The 21001-nt window shown below is 36.9% G+C and overlaps 2 protein-coding genes across 2 annotated transcripts; both read right to left on the bottom strand.

The window, feature by feature from the left end:
* Positions 1–11: 11 nt before the first annotated feature.
* On the bottom strand, positions 12–12889 carry ttbk2b (tau tubulin kinase 2b). The gene is made up of 15 exons (XM_058756522.1): positions 12663–12889; positions 10872–11012; positions 9834–9981; positions 9560–9633; positions 9301–9441; positions 9066–9170; positions 8432–8497; positions 8229–8321; positions 8032–8157; positions 7789–7946; positions 7505–7700; positions 6356–6567; positions 5812–6265; positions 4244–4863; positions 12–1810 (listed from the first exon to the last, which is right to left on the bottom strand). The coding sequence occupies exons 2-15, from the start codon at positions 10938–10940 to the stop codon at positions 1486–1488; spliced, it is 2787 nt and encodes a 928-aa protein (XP_058612505.1). The 5' UTR covers positions 10941–11012; positions 12663–12889; the 3' UTR covers positions 12–1485.
* Positions 12890–13120: 231 nt separating this feature from the next.
* slc35f6 (solute carrier family 35 member F6) lies at positions 13121–18045 on the bottom strand. Its single transcript, XM_058755929.1, has 6 exons — positions 17814–18045; positions 16543–16615; positions 16109–16280; positions 15658–15873; positions 15379–15489; positions 13121–14651 (listed from the first exon to the last, which is right to left on the bottom strand). Exons 1-6 carry the CDS (start codon positions 17888–17890, stop codon positions 14173–14175), a joined length of 1128 nt encoding a protein of 375 aa, XP_058611912.1. The 5' UTR covers positions 17891–18045; the 3' UTR covers positions 13121–14172.
* Between the last annotated feature and the right edge of the window lie 2956 nt (positions 18046–21001).

Raw genomic sequence — 21001 nt, 5'->3', positions numbered from 1 at the left:
TTGTCACAATATCAAGCATCAAGTACTTAAGAGTACTTATTTATTCCATTGATATGAATACATATACATTCCAACATGGTAACTTTTGCATGATTGAAATGTTTGTTAGCAAAATACAGTACATGAAGCATGAGGTGGAATTTCTTTTTCTTAATATATTTATATCTATATACAGTTCAGGTTATGTACAATTCTTAAGATAAACCATCTGTTGTACCAAAGTATAGTTGTGGGCCTATACTGATGCTTTTAAAGTAAAAGTACTTCCAGAGGACAAAATAGACGATCCAGAACAAAACAACTATTCTAGCTGCACAGCACACAATGAAGTCGTGGAAATGACTCGGTAGCTACAATCCCTTTCTTTGTACATCACATGGGTCTCGCACTCCTCAGACAACTTTCAATAAATGCCATGATGGAGAATTCAATCCCAAAAACCACAGAAGCGTCTTGGCATCAGCAGCCAACTCATCAAACAGACATCTTGCTGATGTATTCAAGTAATATGGTAATGGGACTATAGTGTTTAAATCAACAGTTCCTTTAAGGGTCACTGTATTGTATTGTATTGTTTCACTGCAATATATTGGTAAGTTTCTTACTGATGTTGTGACTATTTACAGGGATCGTTGGTATGATATTGCAGGCATGGAAGAGATTATACTTGGCAATTGCAAGGTTGCTGACCCTTAATGTGATGGCGAATTCAGTCAGTAGCAAGTAATAAAGCTACATCATCAGGTACGTAACCACATCCAATAAATAAATAAATACATTCTATAGATGATACAGTTTACAGTACATACATTCCCTGAAATACATATATACACATGCTTGCTTGTACCAGATGTACCTATACGTGAATGATATTACACTGTATAGATATCTATCTGTTGAAACCTTTAACGCTTTGACCAATGATTGAAAAACAGAAAAATGATAAAATATGTAAGCTAGAGTATCTTTAGTGTCTACAAAACATGCATCTGTTTGACAGAATACAATGAGTTACTAAGTGCAGCCCCATTGTTTTCAGATTTCAAACATTCTCACTGATAGTAACTGATGGTTAATGTTCAAAATCTGACATATGTAAGGTGGTATGTATACCAGAAAGTGCAAAAAACATGAAAAAGTAAACAGATCATTTACATAGCAAAAAGAAAAAGAATATATGGCACAAACTATATAGAATATAAAAAAAATAAAATTGATTGCAATGAAATTACATGGGGCAATCTGTTTAGAAGAAATTTACATGGCTTCACTGGAACATTTAGCATGTTAATAATTCACGTTTTTCAAAAATGTCCAAAACATGATGCTTTCAAGTAATCACAACCAACTGGCAAATACCTGGTCCTTTATCGCTCTACTTATCAAAACACCACTTGTAAAAACGCTACAGTTCATCAAACGCTACTTTTGAAACCGGTTGTCAAATTACTGACAACTCACGCCATCAGTTACAAGCTTTTCTCTTTATTTGCTCATTTTGGTTGTGGTTTTGCTCTCAGGACTTCCTGGGGAAGCTCTGACTCTGGGGCAGAACCCTGACCCGTGATTTACTGTTAAGTCACTGATTCGAGGAGGCGGGGAGGCCGAGCAGCTACTTGGTGACTGGCTGTGACCCCCCTCAAAACGGGAAGGTGAGGAGCTTAACGAGCGCTGCAGAGAGGAGGCGGTGGTGCGTTGGTAACGTGAGGTGCTGACGGCCAGTCCTCCTCGCTCCTGCATGAGCTGAGAGAGGTTGTCCAAGAGGTCCGCGTCACCGGTGCTGCTTGCACGAATGCGGTAGCGTCTGCGTCTGAAAAGACAATAACATTCAATATCACACTGATCATGTAGACGTATATTTAGGGATTGGACTACATTGGTTGTGCTCGCATTAGACTGGTCACGTTGTATGTTTCTGATTCACTTAAAAGAACCAGCTATTTCAAACTCTTCATTAAAAGAACCAAAGTTGTCCATTTCAAAAATCGGACTGCACTGGTTGTCCTGTATGTTTTTGACTCACTAAAAAAGAACAGCTTCATAAAAGTCAACTGTTCATGAATCAGATTACATTGCTTGTTACATACATGTCTTCAAATTTACTAAAAAGAAATTGCTCATTTGTTTGTGAATCAGACTACACTGGTTGTGCTCTATGTTTTTGATTCACTAAAAAGAATGGGTTCATAAGTATGGAAGTATATGTGTAGCAATATTCTATTTGAAATGTAATATGCAAAATGGCAATGCATATTACATTTGTTTGTGAATTGGACAACCCTGTTCATCTCGTATGTCTTGGATTCACTAAAAAGAGCAGGTTTTAGTAAGTCAAGGTAAGAGTCATTTGTTCATGAATTGACTACAAATTGGTCACACTGTATGTTTTTGATTTGCTTAAAAGAACCAGTTATTTAAAACTCTTCATTAAAAGAACCAAAGCCATCCATTTGAAGATTCAGACTACACTGGTTGTTCTGTATGTTTTTGATTCACTAAAAAAAAAGCACAGGTTCATAAGTATGGAAGTATATGTGTAGCAAAATTCTATTTGAAATGTAATATGCAAAATGGCAATGCAATATAGATAATTGGCAATGTATTTAAATTTACATTTTCCCATTCATGTGTGCAACATTTAGTGCAGATTGAAAATGAAAATTCAATTATATCATTTAAATTTGCCATTTTCTACACTAGTCTTAATATGCAAATTAAAAACATATTTGAAAATTTGCAAAATGAAAATGTATTACCCAAATTGATTAGATATGTTTAACATGTCTAAGCAAAAACCGCAGCAAAATTATCATTTAAATGCTGTTTTTCCTAAATGCATCTAGACTTAGGGGTAGGACACTTGGGATTGCATTTTCATCGTGATACTGCGTGATAATTGTAGCAAAATGCAATGAGAGTTTCAAAATGTATTCTGAGCCAAATGCGCAGCAAAAGGGTAGCAAAACGGTGATTTTAATGTCTTTTTTCTTTCTTAAAGGGGACCTATTATGTAAAAATCACTTTTATAAGGTGTTTGAACACACCAACTCATTTTTTTTTTAAAACCAATAAATCATGACCAATCTCTCCAAACGAGCTGTTTCAGATTCTCCCTCTGTTCACGTCACCGAGGGGAAAAAGTCCCGCCTATTTGTGACGCTCTCTGTCCTATTAGCATAAACACAGCCCTAAGTGAGAAGCTGAGGTCCGCCAAAGTGGCTTTACAAGCATTGTGCTTTGGGATGCACTAATAAACATAGGAGTCGCCATAAACTCCCCCATCTGAGCTGAGGACACTGTGGTTAAATTAAATTTTCGAAAGAAATATCCCAGAAAAAAATCGGTAAAGTCCCCTAAATCTTTAGGAATCAATACCAACGCTTCGTGCGCGAACATCAGCTCCAGACAAAGTAAGTATCACGTGTTTGTTTTCCAAATTGCCTTTCTGAAAGAGCTTCTTTTTAGGAAAAAACAGCATTTAAATTATATAGATTACATATCTAGTCAATTTGGGTAATACATTTTAATTTTAATTTTGCAACTTGAAAATGTAAAAAATGGCAAATTTAAATGATATAATTGAATTTTCATTTTCATTTTGCACTAAATGTTGCACATATGAATGGGAAAATGTAAATTTAAATACAGAAATATATTGCCATTTTCCATATTGCATTGCCATTTCACATATTACATTTCAAATAGAATTTTGCTACACATATACTTCCATACATAAGAGTCAATTGTTCATGAATCAGATTACACTGCCTGCGTTCTGTCTTTGATTCACTAAAAAGAATGGGTTCATAAGATTAATTTGTTTGTGAACCAGACTACACTTGCTGAACTATATGTTTTGGATTCAGTAAAAAAAGAACTGGTTCATAAGAGTCATTTATTCATGAATCAAATTACACTGATCACACTCACTGTATTTGATTCACTAAAATGATCCAGCTCATAATAGTCATATGTTTGTAAATGGGACAACTCTGTTCATCTCATATGTCTTGGATTCACTAAAAAGAAAGGTTTGTAAGAATCATTTGTTCATGAATTGACTAAAAAATTGCTCACTCTGGATGTTTTTTATTCTCTAAAAAGAACCAGCTTAAAAGAGTGTTCATGGTCTATGACGGTTGTTTTGTTTTTGCATGCAGCCCTTAAAGATACAACTCAATACACTGACACAGGGACCCTTCTAACTTAGTACATGATTCTAATACATTCTTTCTCCTCTCACCTGTTCTCGCCACCTGTGCGAAGGGGCGGTTTGCCTGGTGGCGGCCGTGGAATAAATCGTGCAGATAGCTGATCCGGCACTAGTGTGGGGCTTATGGGTCTTGGTATTTTACTCTTGCTCGACACAGGTCCTGAGGAGGAAGACAGAGAGAGTGGCTCCTCCACCTGCCAGTCCAACCCTCGAGGGCCAGTGGGGAAGGTGAACTTGTCGCGCAGCAGCGCTGAGGGGAAGTGCTCACATGACAGCGACAGAGACGGAGAAAGTGGAGCTGGAAAACACCTACGGGTTGGAGAGTCCGGGTCACGGATGGGGATGCGACTGGCTCGGGGTGAGAGTTCACGAGGTGATGCCGGAGCTGCATCAACACTGTGTCCAGCCGTCTCACCCTGGTTGGGGGTTGAAGAAGGCCCACCGTCAGGACAGCCCGAGTCGCTCTCCACATCCTTGTCAGAGGCCTTGACAGGGATAATGTTTTCATCTGGCTTGTTAGGGCTTTTAGAGGGTGAAATAGGTGGCACGTGGTTGTGCTCTTTTTCTGCAGGGCCTGATGGATTGTCAGGCTGAGAGTCGTCTCCTGTCTTCTGCTGAGACTGAACTGGCTGTAGCACTGCCTTGGATGACTGTGAGGGGAATAACATTAAGATACAGGACATTATAAATGGAGCTCTGCAGGGAAAAAGTCTTATACATTTGTTTTTCTTAGTGGTATCATAATCTGCTGAGCTCTGGTGAGATTTTCTGAGCTTGGAGCTTTGTGTCAGCTTCACTTTCAGTCTATTGATGTTTTTGATACACAGTAATGTATAAATCCAAGTTGCTGGCCAAAATCCGAGACATAGTAATGTTGCAGTGAAACCACTGCAGTGCACCCATAAACAATCACTGCTTACTGCTACAGTTTTCAATACACAATCATACAGTGGTGGCCAAAATTGTTAGAACACTTAGCATATTTAAGAGGTTTCAGTTGTTTTTGTTGAATTGGCCATTACAATACTCATAAAACTAACCGCAACTACCTGCGACGGAAGGAATCTGCTGGAACACTGAAAATAATGGAATGGCCCCCTCAAAGTCCGGACCTCAACCCCAAATTTGGGGCAAGTTGGAAAATAAATTGAGCAGTTTTCAAAGGAAAGCTTTTGGATTGAGTTGCAGAGGGCATGGGATAATATTAGTGTTGAAGTTCTCAGGAAATATATTGACATTATGCCAGAGAGATCTGCTGCTGTAATTGCTGCAAAACATGGACATACCAAAATATTAAAGTTAAAAATGGATAAAAACAGTACGACTCACTTCATCTGATATTTGTTGTACTCAGAGCAACCATCAGCATGTTTCATGAACATTATGAAATGAAATCATGTTTTGGAAGCAAAAAAAAGTCAATATTTTCAGATCTGTCAGGTGTTCTAACAATTTTGGACATAATTACAGTATTATGTAAAAATGAATGACCAGGAATGTTGTCATAATATAATCGTTGTCACACAATTCCTGCTGTATATCTCACAATGTGACCTTAATTGTTTAGAAATGCTAATACATCTATATCAGAAACTGACCTGCTCAAGATGAGTCCTGCTTAGAACTACTGACCCAGGCTGTACTGTGGGTAGTCTTCTTAATCCAGAAAGGCCTATCACTCCAGGCAAACCTGGTAGTCGGGCGAATGGAGGTCCAGTGTGGCAGATGCCTGTGTGGAATTCTGCTGAACCACTCAGACTGCTAGCGCGCTGAGGCAAGGGGTCAGACCAGGTGCGAGGGAGGGCGAGGGGGCTGGAGGAGCGTGGTGAGATCCCTGAGCGTTCCTCCTCATCCGGTTTAGATCCTGCTGAACCGCTACCGCCCTCAAGCTCCACTAGGACCCACTCCTGTGAGTCACCCTCTTGTGGGACGGGGCTGAGGTTGACGGCAACGTAACCGCTGCTGGCCGCACCCTCCTCATCCTCCAACGAGCCCTGCTCGATCCGACAGACAGACCTGTCTTGGGGCAGACCCGGACGTTGCTTTCCTAAACTAATAAGATGAAGAAGGAGAAGTGGTTATGATGTTTTTAGAGACCAAATCACATTTATAAGGAAGAATATTAGGATTTTGTTTACTGACTAGGCCTCAAGGAAGCGTTCAATGGTGGGTTTGGGTTCAGGGGTCAGTCTTTTGTCTAGCCCCATGCTTTGACTATGGCGCATCCTTCTCAGTAGAGGAGCAACACGGTCGATGAGCAAGGTCTCTGAGCGCACACGTCTCGGAGAGCCCTGGATGGAGCCACTGTTGGGGCTCTGGTTGCCCTCTTTGCTTCGCTCCTCTTCACTAGCCACCTGAATCAGAAACACAAGCTCCAACTAAAACACTATACTTGCAAACTCCAGACTGGCAAAAAAGGTGATGGGTGGGGTATAAGTAACAATAGGCCTACTCTTTTAAATCTTCAAAAAAAAAAAAAAAAAAAAAATGGAGCAATTGAAATCATTCTGGAAATGTTTGATATTAGAATAGAAATATATGTTGTTTAGGTAGCAACATTGTTTTGAAACATCAATGTCCATCCTAAACTGTAAAATGACTATAAAAACTATGATTTAAACAACTTTTCAATTCAAATAATACAAGTTTTGACAAAATAAAGTTTTATGAAATGATAAACCCAAAATTTCAGTTGTATATTATATATATATATATTTGGTCTACAAAAACAGCAGACAAAATGGCAAATTAGCTAAATTAAAATGCTAATTTTTCTCAAAGTAGGTGGGAGAGCAGAAATATGGTGGTTACCTCAGTTACCACAAGTTGACTTGTACAAGTCAAGTCACCTTTATTTAGTGTTTTACATAATACAGGCTGTTTCAAAGCAGTTTATAGTTACAAACAGGAAAATAACAGTATCAATGATGCAAACTTTATCAAACATGAGTCGAATTCAAATTTTGGTGTAAAGTACTTCTAAAAAGACAACAGTCTTTATTTAGCTCATAGCTATTTAACTGTTGGTTCAGTTCAGTTCAATAACTGTGAAGTTCATAAATTATGAAACAAGTTAAATTCAACTATAAGCTACTTTACACAAGACAACAGTGTCTTTATTCAACTCCAGTCAGTTCAGAGTTGATAACAGCGTCGATGAAATAAATAAAAATTTTATTATATACATTTTATTCAGCTATGCTTATAAACACTGCTTTATTAGGTATCAAGTCATTTTGCTGAAAAGTGACAAGTTTGCAGGAATGTCAGTGACAGAGTGATGAATAGTACCTTTCTGATTAGAGGCTGAACGTGGTTGAGGTTTCGGTCGCGGCTGTGCTCCATATCCTCCCAGACATCCGCTCCCTGTGCAGGCTGCATTGGGATGGGGGCGCAATTATCAGCCTCACTGAGGCGCTCACCCTGAAGGACGTCTTCTGTGTTCTCACGCTGCAGATCGCCCGGGATCACGGAGGCATTGGCCATGCTAGAATGAAATATATTCATTTAACCATGTAGACTTCAAACAGTTTATACAGAGACTCATTGAATCACTGCAGATGCTGGATATCTACCCCAAATATGCCGGTGTGAGGCGGGTCAACTGCTGGGCTGTAGTTGCCAGGGTTCCAACAATAAGTGTGTCCTCTGAATCTGTTCTTTCCCAGTCATATGGATCATTTTCCACCACATTGCAGCTCTTCATGCTGTTGTCAAAGACTGACATCAGGAGCTGCAACACAATGAGAGAGCATTGTGTTAGTGATTGTCTACATTTACAAAATCTATGGTCAAGAAAGGCTAAAAAAGTTCAGTACCTGATAATCCGGTTTAGTGTAGTAGTCCAGGTTGGAGATATGGTCAAGAAAAATGCTAAACTCATCTGGGAGTTGTTTGAGCATGAGGCGATGGTTGTACGTCTCCTTCATATTTCCGACTTGTTCCTGTATTGATGGCAGGACTGAGAACAGCAAACCTCTTATCTACAGAAAATTATGATCAGAGCAGAACTTACTTTATCTTTGATTTTTCTCCAGGGTAGCTGACCCATCATGAACTCCACAAGCATATAAAATAAAGACCACAGGTCATCATGTCGACCCATTTCCTTTAAAAAAAAAATATTTTAGTGAAACATGAATAAGTAATGACCTGCTATGTATAAGAAACCTGACCGGCATCTGCCACTGGCTTGAGAATGTAAGAGAGAGAAGTTACCCTATTCTTGTGAGCATTAACTGAAGCATAACGGACGGTCCCTCTGAATCCTGCCACTGGACGAGGCTTTAGACAAAAAAAAAAAAGAGAAGACATAAGTAAACATACAGAAACACATTACCGGAATAATTTACCCCAAAATGAAAATTGTCAAAATTCTGACATCGAAATTTAAGCCAGTTTTCATTTAAAAATCTTGACTTCCCTTTTTTTGGTGCATTCATGAGAGTTTGAGACATAACAATTCATGAACAAATCATTTAAACCAGTTTTGTGAACCAGATCAACTAATTAAAAAAAACGTATTTAAAAGATCCATTCAATTTACAAATTGTACATCACTATTTTTCTCATGAAATATGAATTACGATTTAAATTTGGTGCTGTATGACTTTGTGTCCTTTTTAAATCGTGAAATCTTCAGTCCCTAAGCACTGTATTTGCAAAAAGCAATTCTTCAGTAATTGCTTGAAATTTCTACTTTTGTGCTCCACGGAACAAATACAGTCAAATAAGTTTGGAAAGATTGTGAGTAAATGACTGAATTTTCATTTTGGGGTGAACTGTCCATTTACGTAACACTAACATGAAATTTCATAAACATAAGCTTTAAAAGACTTCGGTGATTACTTACTGGACGGACTTCTTGACATGAGTTTGTAAATTGGCGTGCCAACCCGAAATCAAGCATATAACAGGTTCGGCACGTACTGGCAAGTCGACCCATTGCGAAGTTAGACTATTTGAGAAAAAAAAAAGATTAATGACTAGTTTATATAGTCTAAAAAGGAATAATGAGGCCCTGTTAAACATGTGCTTTTACGCCCAGGGCTGTCTGTGAGGGAGCACACACTGTACAGCACTCTTACAGGTTTGATGTCTCTGTGCAGGAAGCCCACAGAGTGGATGCTCTCGATGGCTTCTAAGATTTGTCGGCCCAGCCTGAGTGTGGTGGAGATGCTGAAGGTGCCGCGGCTCATGTTGCGTCGAAGGTCTGCCAAGTTCCTTCCCTGCAGATCAATGGACAAACATCACTTCAGGTGACTGAAATCAGGGTTGTTCTGTTACTCTTGAGTTGCGATAACATCCATAAATTTAGAAACAAGAATAAATCATTTGATGCCCTACCTGAAGCTCCATAACCACATAGTTGAAGCGGTCATTGCGTCCACAGCCAACAAAACGACAAACATGGTCTTTACCTATGAAATGGATCAAGGCAAAAATGGTTAATGTTATACAAATCCATATATATTTTTAAGTAATATTCCCCTTGTGTTTGGAAATGTATGATTGCCCATAGAGTAGAAAACACAGTGCAAAATGACTGCTCAAATAGGGTTTTCATGCTTGTTTTTATATACATTAATGAGCATCTTAAATATCTTATGTTCATTTTTACCCTGAAGTCTTTTCAAAACTGCTACTTCCATCTTAAGGACCTGTTTGGGTTGCTGGGCAGACTCCACTTTCAAAGCCACACTGACTTGGCTCACCTGGTCCAGGACTTCATAGATCTCACCAAAACCACCCCCACCAATTTTCTTCAACTAGTTAGGAAAGAGAAATTTTTAATGAATGACTACTGTGCAAAACTTTTTGGCCGATGTTTTTGGAAGTCTCTTATCCTCACCAAGGTTGCATTTATTCATTAAAATCACAGTAATATTGCAAAATATTATCAGTAATCATCAGTAATGTACTTTAAAATGTATTCCTGTGATGACCAAGCTTAATTTTCAGCAGCCATTACTTCAGTCTTCACTCTTTAGTGTCACATAATCCTTCAGAAATAATTCTGATTTGCTGATTTGGTGCTCAAGAAACATTTCTTATTATCAATGTTGAAAACAGTCATGCAGCTTTACATTTTTGTGGAATCTGTGATGCATTTTGCTTCTTAGGATTCTTTGATGAATAAAAAGTGCAAAAGAACAGAATTTGTGTCACTTTTGATCAATTTGATGCATCATTGCTGAATAAAAATATACATTTTTCAAAAAGAAAAAAAAACATATTTTGACCACAAACCTTTGAACAGTGATGCACTGTATATATTTTTTTCCTGCTATAATTGAGTAGACAGCTTTCAAACTTGTGTCAGAGAACAGATGTTACAATAGTTCTGTTCAGGCATGAAATACTGTCTTGAAAAAATGTCCTAGCAAAACAACACTTTTGTCATGAAATAAAATGCTGTGTCTTGTGACTATTTGTCAGCATGCTGTACAGTTTTCTGTGCTGATGTCAGCACTGCTCAACACACCTGCAGTGTATCGTTTGACTGAGCTCAAAAGAAAAAAAAAAACTCCTTGCCTGAGTGGAAGTTTACATGAAAGAATCTGACAGCTATCAGAACATCTCTACAAAACTAACAGTGAGTATTTGAATAGCGCTGAAGCCTTGTCCTCCTAAATACAGCTCCAACAAAACAACTCACCACTCTCCATCGCTCCCGGACCATGCTCCCAACAGCCAAGATATCAGTCTGCTCTCCGGGCCCACTCATCCTGAGGCTCAAGAGTGGACTGAGCACACTCAGAGAAGATCTACACCTCACATCAGTGAGCTCGGGTCCTCGCTGAAAAGATTAGAAAAAACAGATCTGTAGATTTGAAAAATGCTTCATTTAGTTGGACCTGCACGGTTACATCAGAAATGAAAGGCTCTAGAGACGTTTGCAGACATAAGGGAGATTTACCTACAGGGCTGTAGACAAGACAAAAATAATGAAAAATGCACTTTATTGGCTCCATCCATATACTTAAGAAGGCCTTCTGTGAAGGCACCCAAACTACAAGAATCTGACCTGTCCTAAGGTTGTCTTTTGAGCAGAATAGGTAAGATCTGTAGAAGAACCCGTCCTGATTCTTTTTATGACTGTCACTGCTAGGGTGCAGAAACTAAAGGAGCTAAATACAGTCAAATCCTTAAGGAACAGGCTTACTGTAGGCCTGAAACAAGAATAAAATTCACTATATCTGCAAGACAGTGACTCAGGGAAACATAAACTGTATATCTACATCACAAAGACTACAAAATACTATCTTGTATGAATGTTTAGTTATAAGACAGAGAACCTGATGTCAATGATAAAATAAAAATGCAGTCATTACTATTTGCTAAGAGGCTAAATTAAACATTCTGCAAGTCATGTACACATCTGTTGGAGTGGTAAATATGAGCATTATTTTGAGCAAAATATTTTTCTGTATATTATGCATGTATGTATGTATGTATATTGTGTGTTTTATACTTATTGCACACACTGTCAAAGTCTTATACTGTCATTTTCTTTGACTGCTGTGCTGGTGAATTATGAATTACATGAATTGTCGCACCAGTTTTTATGGTGTATTGACAATTAAAATCAATTATTATTATTATTTATTTTTACTAATTACTAACATTTTGACACACACAAAACTGTTTTAGTAATAAATCTAGAATGTCTAAAAGATATATACACATGTAAAACAATTTAAATTTAATATAGTTTAAGTGTTTTGTTTTGATTTTTATATGCATAAATATGCAATTTGCATATAACATAATTTACCTGTAGATTTTACATTTGAATAAATTTGAATTTGAGCACAAAAACATTATAGTTTAAAATATAACAACTTATTGCCTGTGTCTTTTAAAAAGGACTATTAAAAGGCTTTTTACTCGAGCTTTAATCTGTACTGTATTAGCAATACTATCATTTCCCCCCCCACCAGTCAGAACTGATGGATGACAGTCCAAAGCAACTGCCATACTAGCTGCATGCAGTTCTGTTTTTAATAAGGATCATCTTAAGGATGGCTGCAGCTGGCCTGTTACATGTCTTTATTAGCTGGCTGTGTTACTGAATTTTTATGCTAACATCCACAAGCTATGCTGAAAACTGCCGCTGTCTTGTAGATGTTGGTTGAGGCGTTCTTCGTCCTTTCCGCAACCAGTGATAACAGAGAGAGACATAGGACACGGGCTAGCTAAAGCTAAAGCATCAGCCAGAGCCAAAACACTAAAACAAAAAAAGCGCAATGAAGCGACACCGCGCCAGCTAATTAGCTAAACTGAACAAAGCCACCGCAACATACGGCTAGTACTGAACATACGGTTGCCAGGTTACACAACGGCAACGCAAGGTTGTGACAGCTGTAATCCCGCTAATAATGCGGACTAACGTTAGCTCGCTAAACGGACTGCACGCGTTCATTCAGGGACCCGGTGTGTTCATTACCTCTGTCTGCAGCGGCGGTCCAAGATGTTTCCGAAGACTTCAAAACATCTTTTTTTTGCTCTATAGGCCATGATGATATAAAATGTTGGACATGATAATCCCATAACGTTTTGAAACACAAAATAACGACTGAAGTTCGCGTTATTTGCCTCACTTCTCACAACAGCAGCGGCAGCGACGACCGAGCAAGCGGACCGATCTGTGACGTCACATCTCGTCGTACGGGTTTGATCCCAAACATCGTTTGGAATAATCACATGAATAAATAATTTAATAAATAAATAATATTTACATTTTTAGTTGTTAACAATTTAATACGGACTCAACATTTACTAATACATTATTAAATCCAAAATCTGTATCTCTTCGAATCCCTTATGCACAGCTGTATTTAACAACCGTTACCGTTAAAAAAGAATGAATAGTGCACGTTATGTATTGCCAAAGTCCCTTTAAGTGCTTTTTTATTCTATAGTCTTTGACATTGCTCATTGTCAGTTAGTTAGTTAACGGATATTTATTGTATAGTGTTACCATTTTTATAATTATTATTGATTGCCATTGTTTTAAACTTTGCGTTTGGATATAGCTAATGCTAACACGCTGAACATTTGTTACTAGTGTATGTAAAGATTTTACATTTACATCTTGTTCGCATATTTTCATTGTGGAATTACGCAGGTCAAACATTAGTTAGGTAATCAATAAAAGGGTTGTTACACATAATTAGATATGTGACACAGACATTACTTGTAATTAATCTAATATAATCTAATAGTCACTGAGTGAAACAGTTCTTTCCTCTTCATGTTTTCATTAACAACAAACAAATGCATCCACAATGTACAACCAAGAATGTGAAAGGAATTTATACATTTATGCAGAGGACAGATTTGTGAAATGAAACAGATGTCAGATGTCTTCTAGTAGAAACTATACTGTTTTTGAAACTAGGGTTCCTTGTGTATTACTCTAAAAAAGAAAAGAAAAAAATCAAACATTGTGATATTTACTGGCAGTAAACACAGCGACACTTCCATATTTTTATAAACCAAATATACATGGACTAACAGAAGATTTTCTTGTCAGTACACAATACCCGTTTCACAGATCACTAAAAATATTACTCAAATAAAATGGTTAGAGAAATAATCTTCTCCCAACAACAGCACATCACGTAAACAAAAACAAATGGTTTTGAAACCTTTAAACCACAGAATTAAAAACTTTAAAATATTATTTTTGGCATTAAAATCATGTAAAACTGATTCCCTTTCCTTAAGTAAAAATATGCATTCAACCATTTTAAAATCTAAGCACAACTGTCCTTTTTTTTAAACAGTTGAGACATGCCCACAAAAATGGCTGTACGCAATAAGTAGTGATGGTTCCCAAGTGTTGAATCAAAATCTAAAACAATACTAAAATGTGAATCTTTCTTAAAATGGAAATAACAGTTAAAACTGAAGAAAAGGCTGCCCACAAAGCATTTAATTTTTAAAGTCCAATATTAGCTCTCATTTTCAGCTTTTCCTGCACCAAGCAGTCTCTCTCTCTCTGGGGCTTCTCCCTCCTCTGCTCTCTGCTCTCCAGGGCAGCAGGGCATTTTGGCCATCAAGGGCTTGTGGAGTCCATTGTATAGTGCTGTACCCACGAGTAGGATGATGAAGCCTAAGATCTGTAGGCCTTGAAATACCTCCCAACCCAGCAGTAAACTCATGACCCAGATGACCAGAGTACGCAGACTGTCCAGCACCATGCGAGTAGTGGCACTTATTTCCTTGGTGACACTGATGCCGGCGAAGTTAAAGAAGGCGATGCTCACGGTGTTGCCCAGCAGTGCCAGTAAAATAAGGGGTTTATGGCCAATCTGACAGAAGGCGTCCAATGCGTCTTCAAGGACCTGCCGTGGGTTGTCTGCAAAACTTCCCACATGGATGAAGAACATTGGGATGAGTAGCAAAGAGAGGATGACAAATCCGAAAAAACCTAAGAAAGAGAGAAAAGACAACTAAGCCACTGAGAATTAGACCAGTCACAGAAGTTTTGCTAAACTGATCTTTTTTTTTTTTTTTTAATAATCAAAATTGCCTGTTTGACAGTAGATGTTCATCATTAACACGGCATATTTGACTGAATTTTTCTGATTTCACAGTAACAATGATTGGGGAGGATTGAGAGTAAAACAACATCGGATATTCAGCCGCTGCTTCAAGTCAGAAAACATAATCAGTCATTTGTAACGGCATTGACAGATAAGTTAATCACAGATTTTTGTGGGAGCTAAGATAAAAAATGGAGGTCTCCTAAATGGGGTTTAGCAAACACCTATAGTAATGACAACATTAATTCTAAGCCAATCAGCATTGTTTGTTTCATTAAATCTATACTACCTTTGATTTAATCTTTTTAACAGTTAGCCTTTTCTAGCAATTGATCATACACAATAAAGACTAAATAAATAAATACATGTTGGTCTTTTGAACTTTCTCTTCAACTAAAAAAAGAAAGCATCACGATTTTTATTGGAGACTTCTTTCAAAAACATAAAAAAATTTTTTTTAAATCTAACTGGCCCGAAACTTTTAAACTGTAATTTCTGACATAAGATAAATTCCTATCATTATCATTATGACAACATTATTAATACATAGCATTAATATACTTGGACTAAACTAGTTATTGGCTTTATATGTCACTACATTAAAAACTTTACCTTCAGTCCCAACAGCCTTCAGTGGATGCACATTGTGCTTGTAAACAAACTTCTCCTCCAGGACCATCTGGACTGCAACAATAATCTGTGCCATGATGATCAAAAGGTCCCCTATAAAACAAAATCAATAGAAAATCAGTCCAGTCAGATAAAGATGCAAGATAAAATCAAATAAAGAAAAACTCCTGATATCCAGCCTTCGAGAAGGTTTTCTGATTTATAAAAGACAAATAATCATTACATATGATTAAAATCGTTCAGCAGCAGGTAACTACTGACCTGTGAGAACCTCACTGAGCTTATGGGAGTCATCCCTATGGCCATTCAGAAAGTCAGCCAGGCCAACCACCACCAGACCAAGGATGGTGACTAGGATCCCAATCCACTGGCTGGGCTGTAGCCGCCGTCCTAAAAACGCTACAGACAACAGTCCAGTGAAGATGATCACAGCTCCTCGCAGCATCTGGAAACTGGAGGCACTGGTCATGTTCAGTGCTAGAGAAAGAAAACACAAGTACAGATCCCGTTTAAGTCAATCCAAGAATAAAAAGAATGGATGTTTCAGCTATTATAAATTGAAACTTGTCTATATATAGTAAGATAATACACATTGTTCATTTACTTATAGTGCTGTCACAGTAACGATACAAGTCTGGTTGTAAATCAGTGAACCTTCCCTTTAAGAACTAAAGACTATTGACACAATTTACTTCGCATATTGGATACTCACCAACATACATGATGGATGTTCCCAACATGTCACAAAGGGCAGGGGGGAGGAAAAGCAGGGGGTTGAAACTTTGGCCCGGAATCATCGTGGGCTCAGGTTTGCGCCGATCATGACAAAGGAGAATGTGGAAAACCACCAGACAGGACAACTCTCCCAAAAACATTCCCACAGCCTGGAAGGGAGAGATGAGGAGATGTGTGGTGAAGAAAGGAGTCTTTTATTTTATTATTAAGATGCATGCAGGAAAAGTAACAGAGATGGGGAAAAGTGATGTGAAGAGAAGGACAAGGAGCCAAAACCAGTTCTCACTTTGACAAAACATAAATAACACTTTCAGTTCTCCGTTTCCATAGAAGTACTGAAAACAATGAACCGAGAGGAAAGTTTGATGTGAATGGTGTGTTGTTATTTTGAGGACTGATGAATATCATTACCTGAACAAAAGGGTGGGAGAAGGCATGATTTGGGGAACCATTACATCCAGGTGCAGAGAACATATCAGCCCATCTAGGAGATGAACAGATTCAGGTCATTAAACGTGTCATTTTCCAATATTACAATTCATCCAACTTAATGTGTATTAATATGCAGTATAACAATAAATAAGGCACTCATAGCAATCACTGACTAAAAGATAACTGAAGTTTGGGACTGCACACAAATCTCTTTGTCCAAACCGTAATGGCTATTGAATGTAATCAGGAAGCTTGTTATATTTGTACATAATTATTATATTTAATTATGATAATTATAATGAGCATTTCTCTATATCAAATCACACTACACACTAAAACCTATGACATTAAAAATGTAAAATCAGTCTTTCATCTGCCAGTCACTATAAGTTTAATAAGTAACTATGCACATGGGACACTAATGCCATTTTTTACAACCATGAAATGACAATGTGTGACTGACATAAAGCCTCATGATGAAGAAAAGTCTTTAACAACTCTTTCTTTGGATTTAACTATTCGACTTGATTGATTTTTATAAAAAATGGTTATAAATAGAAGTGATTATGGCACTGTAAAATCCGAATGTACAAATAATGAAGTGTTAAAACAGAGATGAATCATCATCAACACGAGTGTCAGTTTTTCAGCAGACACTGGGTGAAGTGTGGTATCAAATACCGTCTGCCTAGAAACATCAAGCTTCTGTTTTAGATACAAAGCTGTATCAATTTACAAGTTACTTAACAGTATTTGCAACAGACATCTCGACTTGGACTACCTAATTCTGATTGTAAGATGTTTACTGCTGCGATTGCACTATTGACTAATAGTCACAAGGGTTTTGGTGGCAGAATTGCTGATTTTGCAGCATCAACATGTCACGACACGTCGGATCATCACAATTGCAAGTGAGTCGTCTAATCATCTTGACCAGAAATGTTCGATTTTCATCTTCGTCTGTATATATTAAGTGCATACATTAGTACTGAAGGACAAAGGGAAAATTACCATCTTTCTTTCATCTAATTTTTGCTCACATTATTTAACATATAACATGTGCAAATTCTCCTTTGGAGATAATAAAATTACACGCCTTCACAAAATAATAAGGTCACGGCGTACAGTTTTGTAAAAGAAAACGTGAAAGCATTCTACCCTATTAGTAGAGACAGAAGTTCGGGCAACTAATAAAAGTAAGCAATAATCGCATGTAAACAAACACCATCTAGCGCGTGCGTGCTACTTACTTTGCGGATAGTGTGTTAATAGAGCCTGTGATGAGCATCATAGCGGCGAGTAAAAGCTGATATTTTGTCCAAGCCATGGCGAGTGTGGGACTGAGTGACCGCGAACATCAGACTCTCAAACTGTCTTGAGATGTGTCTTTCTTGCTGATGATAAGTACAGCTATCTGAACAGGTCGTTCCCCTGTATGCAAATCACATGATTGCGATCATGTGACACACCAGCTGACGCGCTATTTCCGCACATTTTCAATGTAGAGGTGAACTGATGTGAATCATATATGAGCAGCCAAGCAATCAATGCGGGATCAGAACACAGTAATTTGAGAAAAATTATGTATAACGTTTACTACGATGTGTCTGTTTCCTGACTTGATTTCCTGAGTTGGTAAAATAAATATTAATAAAACGGATATATTTTACTTTACAGTATTAGAAATAGCTTTTAGCTGAAAACCTTTATTTAATTTCAGAATATTATACAGTGAATTCTTATAAAAGATTTCTTCATTCCAGATGTTTTTTGTGTTATATGTTTGGATATGTTGGAATGTGAGTCATTGAATCTTTTACTTCAATTCGTTAAAAACAAGTCTGCCCCTTTTTTTCTTGTTATAAACAAAAACATTTAGTTGGTGAGCATATTTTTTGTTCACTAACACGTTTTGTCTCTAGACTGCAAGGTTGTCCAAGAGGTCTTACTGTAAAACTGTTCTCTTCTGACTGCCATTATCAGTCTCTCTCAATTTTCCCTTTTTTGAAAGTCGTGAAAACACTATCGTGTTTTTATTTTGCTATTTTGAGCAAATGGGAATGCAAAAATAAATAAATAAATAAATTGTGGTACTCGCTCATTGCTCTCGAAGTTAACCCAACTATGACGATGAAATGTGAAAAAGGTCCATTATGGGTCCGATCTTCACAAGAGACTTCAAGGAATGAAAATGAATCATGAAGATGAATTAAAATGATTCGCCCACTTAAAGAAACAATATTAAAATAAGATTCATATTTTTATTCAATATACATGTTGTGGCAAGCCAAAACATAATTTAAATCATAGCATCGGGGCGTGTCACAGGTGTTTCGACACGTGGCATACCTGCCGAATCTGCGTTTGATTGACAGGGTCGGAAACAAATCACACATCTGTGTCAACCTAACTCCCACAAAGTATAAAAGTGGAGTTAACTCATCTTCACTTCGTAGGTTTTTGTGAGAGGAGAAAGATTTTGCAATATAGTGATATTTATAGTGTAATTTGGTTAATTATATTTAGGCTAGATTAAAAGTTATTATTAAGATATTGATAGATGGGTCATTCTATAATTAAGGTACATTTCAAGTCCATTGGTTGTATTTATCATTTTTACTGAATATTCACTTCAAGCAATGATCACTTTTATATTTGGGCACATTCCTCTTTATTTCATGCATAAAAGTCAACCAGTTCCAAAAGTTAATTAGGAGAAAATGCATATGCTGTACTGGAAATAACAGTTTTTGTGCTGTCCGATTTGCTAAAAGTCAAGTTTTGCCTTTCAAATTAACACTACAATACATGTTTTTGTATATTATTTTCATCATTATTTGTTAAAAAATAATCATTAAAACAAGGCAAATGTATTTTAAAAACTAATTCACTTGTTTATATCTATTAAATTATTAACTTTGTGTGTGTCCGAGAAATCTTTGTCAACTGTGTTACCCATTGACAAAACCCCTATAAATCAGCAATGGTTTGTTCCAAAGTCACATGTCCAACATCATGTGATGTCACGACCTTCAGTGGCGGGAATTTTAAATACAGTGTGGTAAGTTTCTACTCCTCCTCTTCAATTTTTAATCATTATTATTGTCTACACATAGAGTAGATGAATTGCTCATCAACTGTGTTATCAACATGGTCGTGTGTACTTACTTTAGATATTATATTTACAAAAATGTAGATAAAATGTATAAAAACACTAGTTGATCAAGGTAATGTGGGGACATGTTCAAGGTCTACAGTTAGCACAAGGCCCTAAAATGGAAGAAATGTCAACTGTGTTACCCATCAAGTGTAACACAGTTGACAGGGATTAACACGGTTGACAATGTTGGCTGGGTTTCTTGTCATAGTTTATGCCTATATTGAGTATTGTTGATAAAAACATACATTAACTATTGTTATAACACAGGAATGACATGGTAAAATATGAACAAGTGTAATTACATAGTAATAGTTATTTTATAAAAACATGTGATTCACATTAAGGGATTAATTTAACTAATCTTAACACTATAATATTATCTATATATTGCACTGAATAAATCATTACACTCGATTAAAGGAGCATTCCATAGCTTTTCAGCAAAATCTATATTATCTCCAGAAATATACATATATCAACAAACAAGGATTTCATGAAGTATGGTTCATTTTTATATGATTTCATGGTTTGGAATGGTGGGTTTCTGCTGACATTTATTTAATGTGATCCCTATCAAGCAAGGTTGAAAAACTATAAAGTGCTCTTAATCTTGTTTTAGGGAAATTATGTTATCTGCTGCAGAGAAGCAGCGCCAGTACAGGGCTCGGCGTGATGCTGATCCTGAGAGAAGGGCTGCGTATTTACAAAAACATAGACTGTTTTGTGAATGAGACTAATGTAGTATTAACAGCATTTTTTAAAGTTTTTGTTTGTTTTCTCCATTGTTTCAAGAGAGTTAATTAATTACTTGTTGCTGACACTTGTCAAAATAAAAAGGTTTTATTTTAAAGAAAGGTTTCTCTTTTTCTCCTAATGCATCCTGTCAACCGTGTTACTTCTGTCAACTGTGTTACTTTATCTGTCAATTGTGTTACGTGTGATTTTTGTGTCATAAATCTTTAATTGTAGGCAAAATTTTTATAAAAATTATAAAAAGGACATCTCTAGAGTGAACAGTATTACATAAAGACGTTGAATAACTCTAGATTCAGTGTAATGGAGAATTATGTTGAAAAAATATCCATCCTTGATGATAGTATACCAAAGAATATCCTTTATTCAGTTTAAAATTCATATTTTTTAAATCAGTTAGACATACAACCTCAAAACCCCTGGTGAATAGACTCAATAACTTTCAAACAAATGTTTTATCATATGTGTAGTACTTCATTTATTTCTTCTATGACACCACTTTTGTCTGTAACACAGTTGACAAAA

This window comes from Onychostoma macrolepis, chromosome 20 (assembly GCF_012432095.1).
Source record: "Onychostoma macrolepis isolate SWU-2019 chromosome 20, ASM1243209v1, whole genome shotgun sequence".
Taxonomy (NCBI): Eukaryota; Metazoa; Chordata; class Actinopteri; order Cypriniformes; family Cyprinidae; genus Onychostoma; species Onychostoma macrolepis.
This window is presented reverse-complemented; position numbering and strand designations above follow the sequence as displayed.

Excerpts from the sequence above, each read along its gene's own strand:
- ttbk2b (XM_058756522.1), bottom strand. The coding sequence starts at position 10,940 with ATGAGTGGGCCCGGAGAGCAGACTGATATCTTGGCTGTTGGGAGCATG. Across the intron at positions 8,158-8,228 it reads GGAGAAAAATCAAAGATAAA|GAACAAGTCGGAAATATGAA; the intron begins GTAAGTTCTGCT and ends CCATCAATACAG. Across the intron at positions 7,947-8,031 it reads ACACTAAACCGGATTATCAG|CTCCTGATGTCAGTCTTTGA; the intron begins GTACTGAACTTT and ends ATTGTGTTGCAG.
- slc35f6 (XM_058755929.1), bottom strand. The coding sequence starts at position 17,890 with ATGGCTTGGACAAAATATCAGCTTTTACTCGCCGCTATGATGCTCATC. Across the intron at positions 16,281-16,542 it reads TCTCCCACCCTTTTGTTCAG|GCTGTGGGAATGTTTTTGGG; the intron begins GTAATGATATTC and ends TCTCCCTTCCAG. Across the intron at positions 14,652-15,378 it reads GAAGGCTGTTGGGACTGAAG|GTTTTTTCGGATTTGTCATC; the intron begins GTAAAGTTTTTA and ends TCTCTTTCTTAG.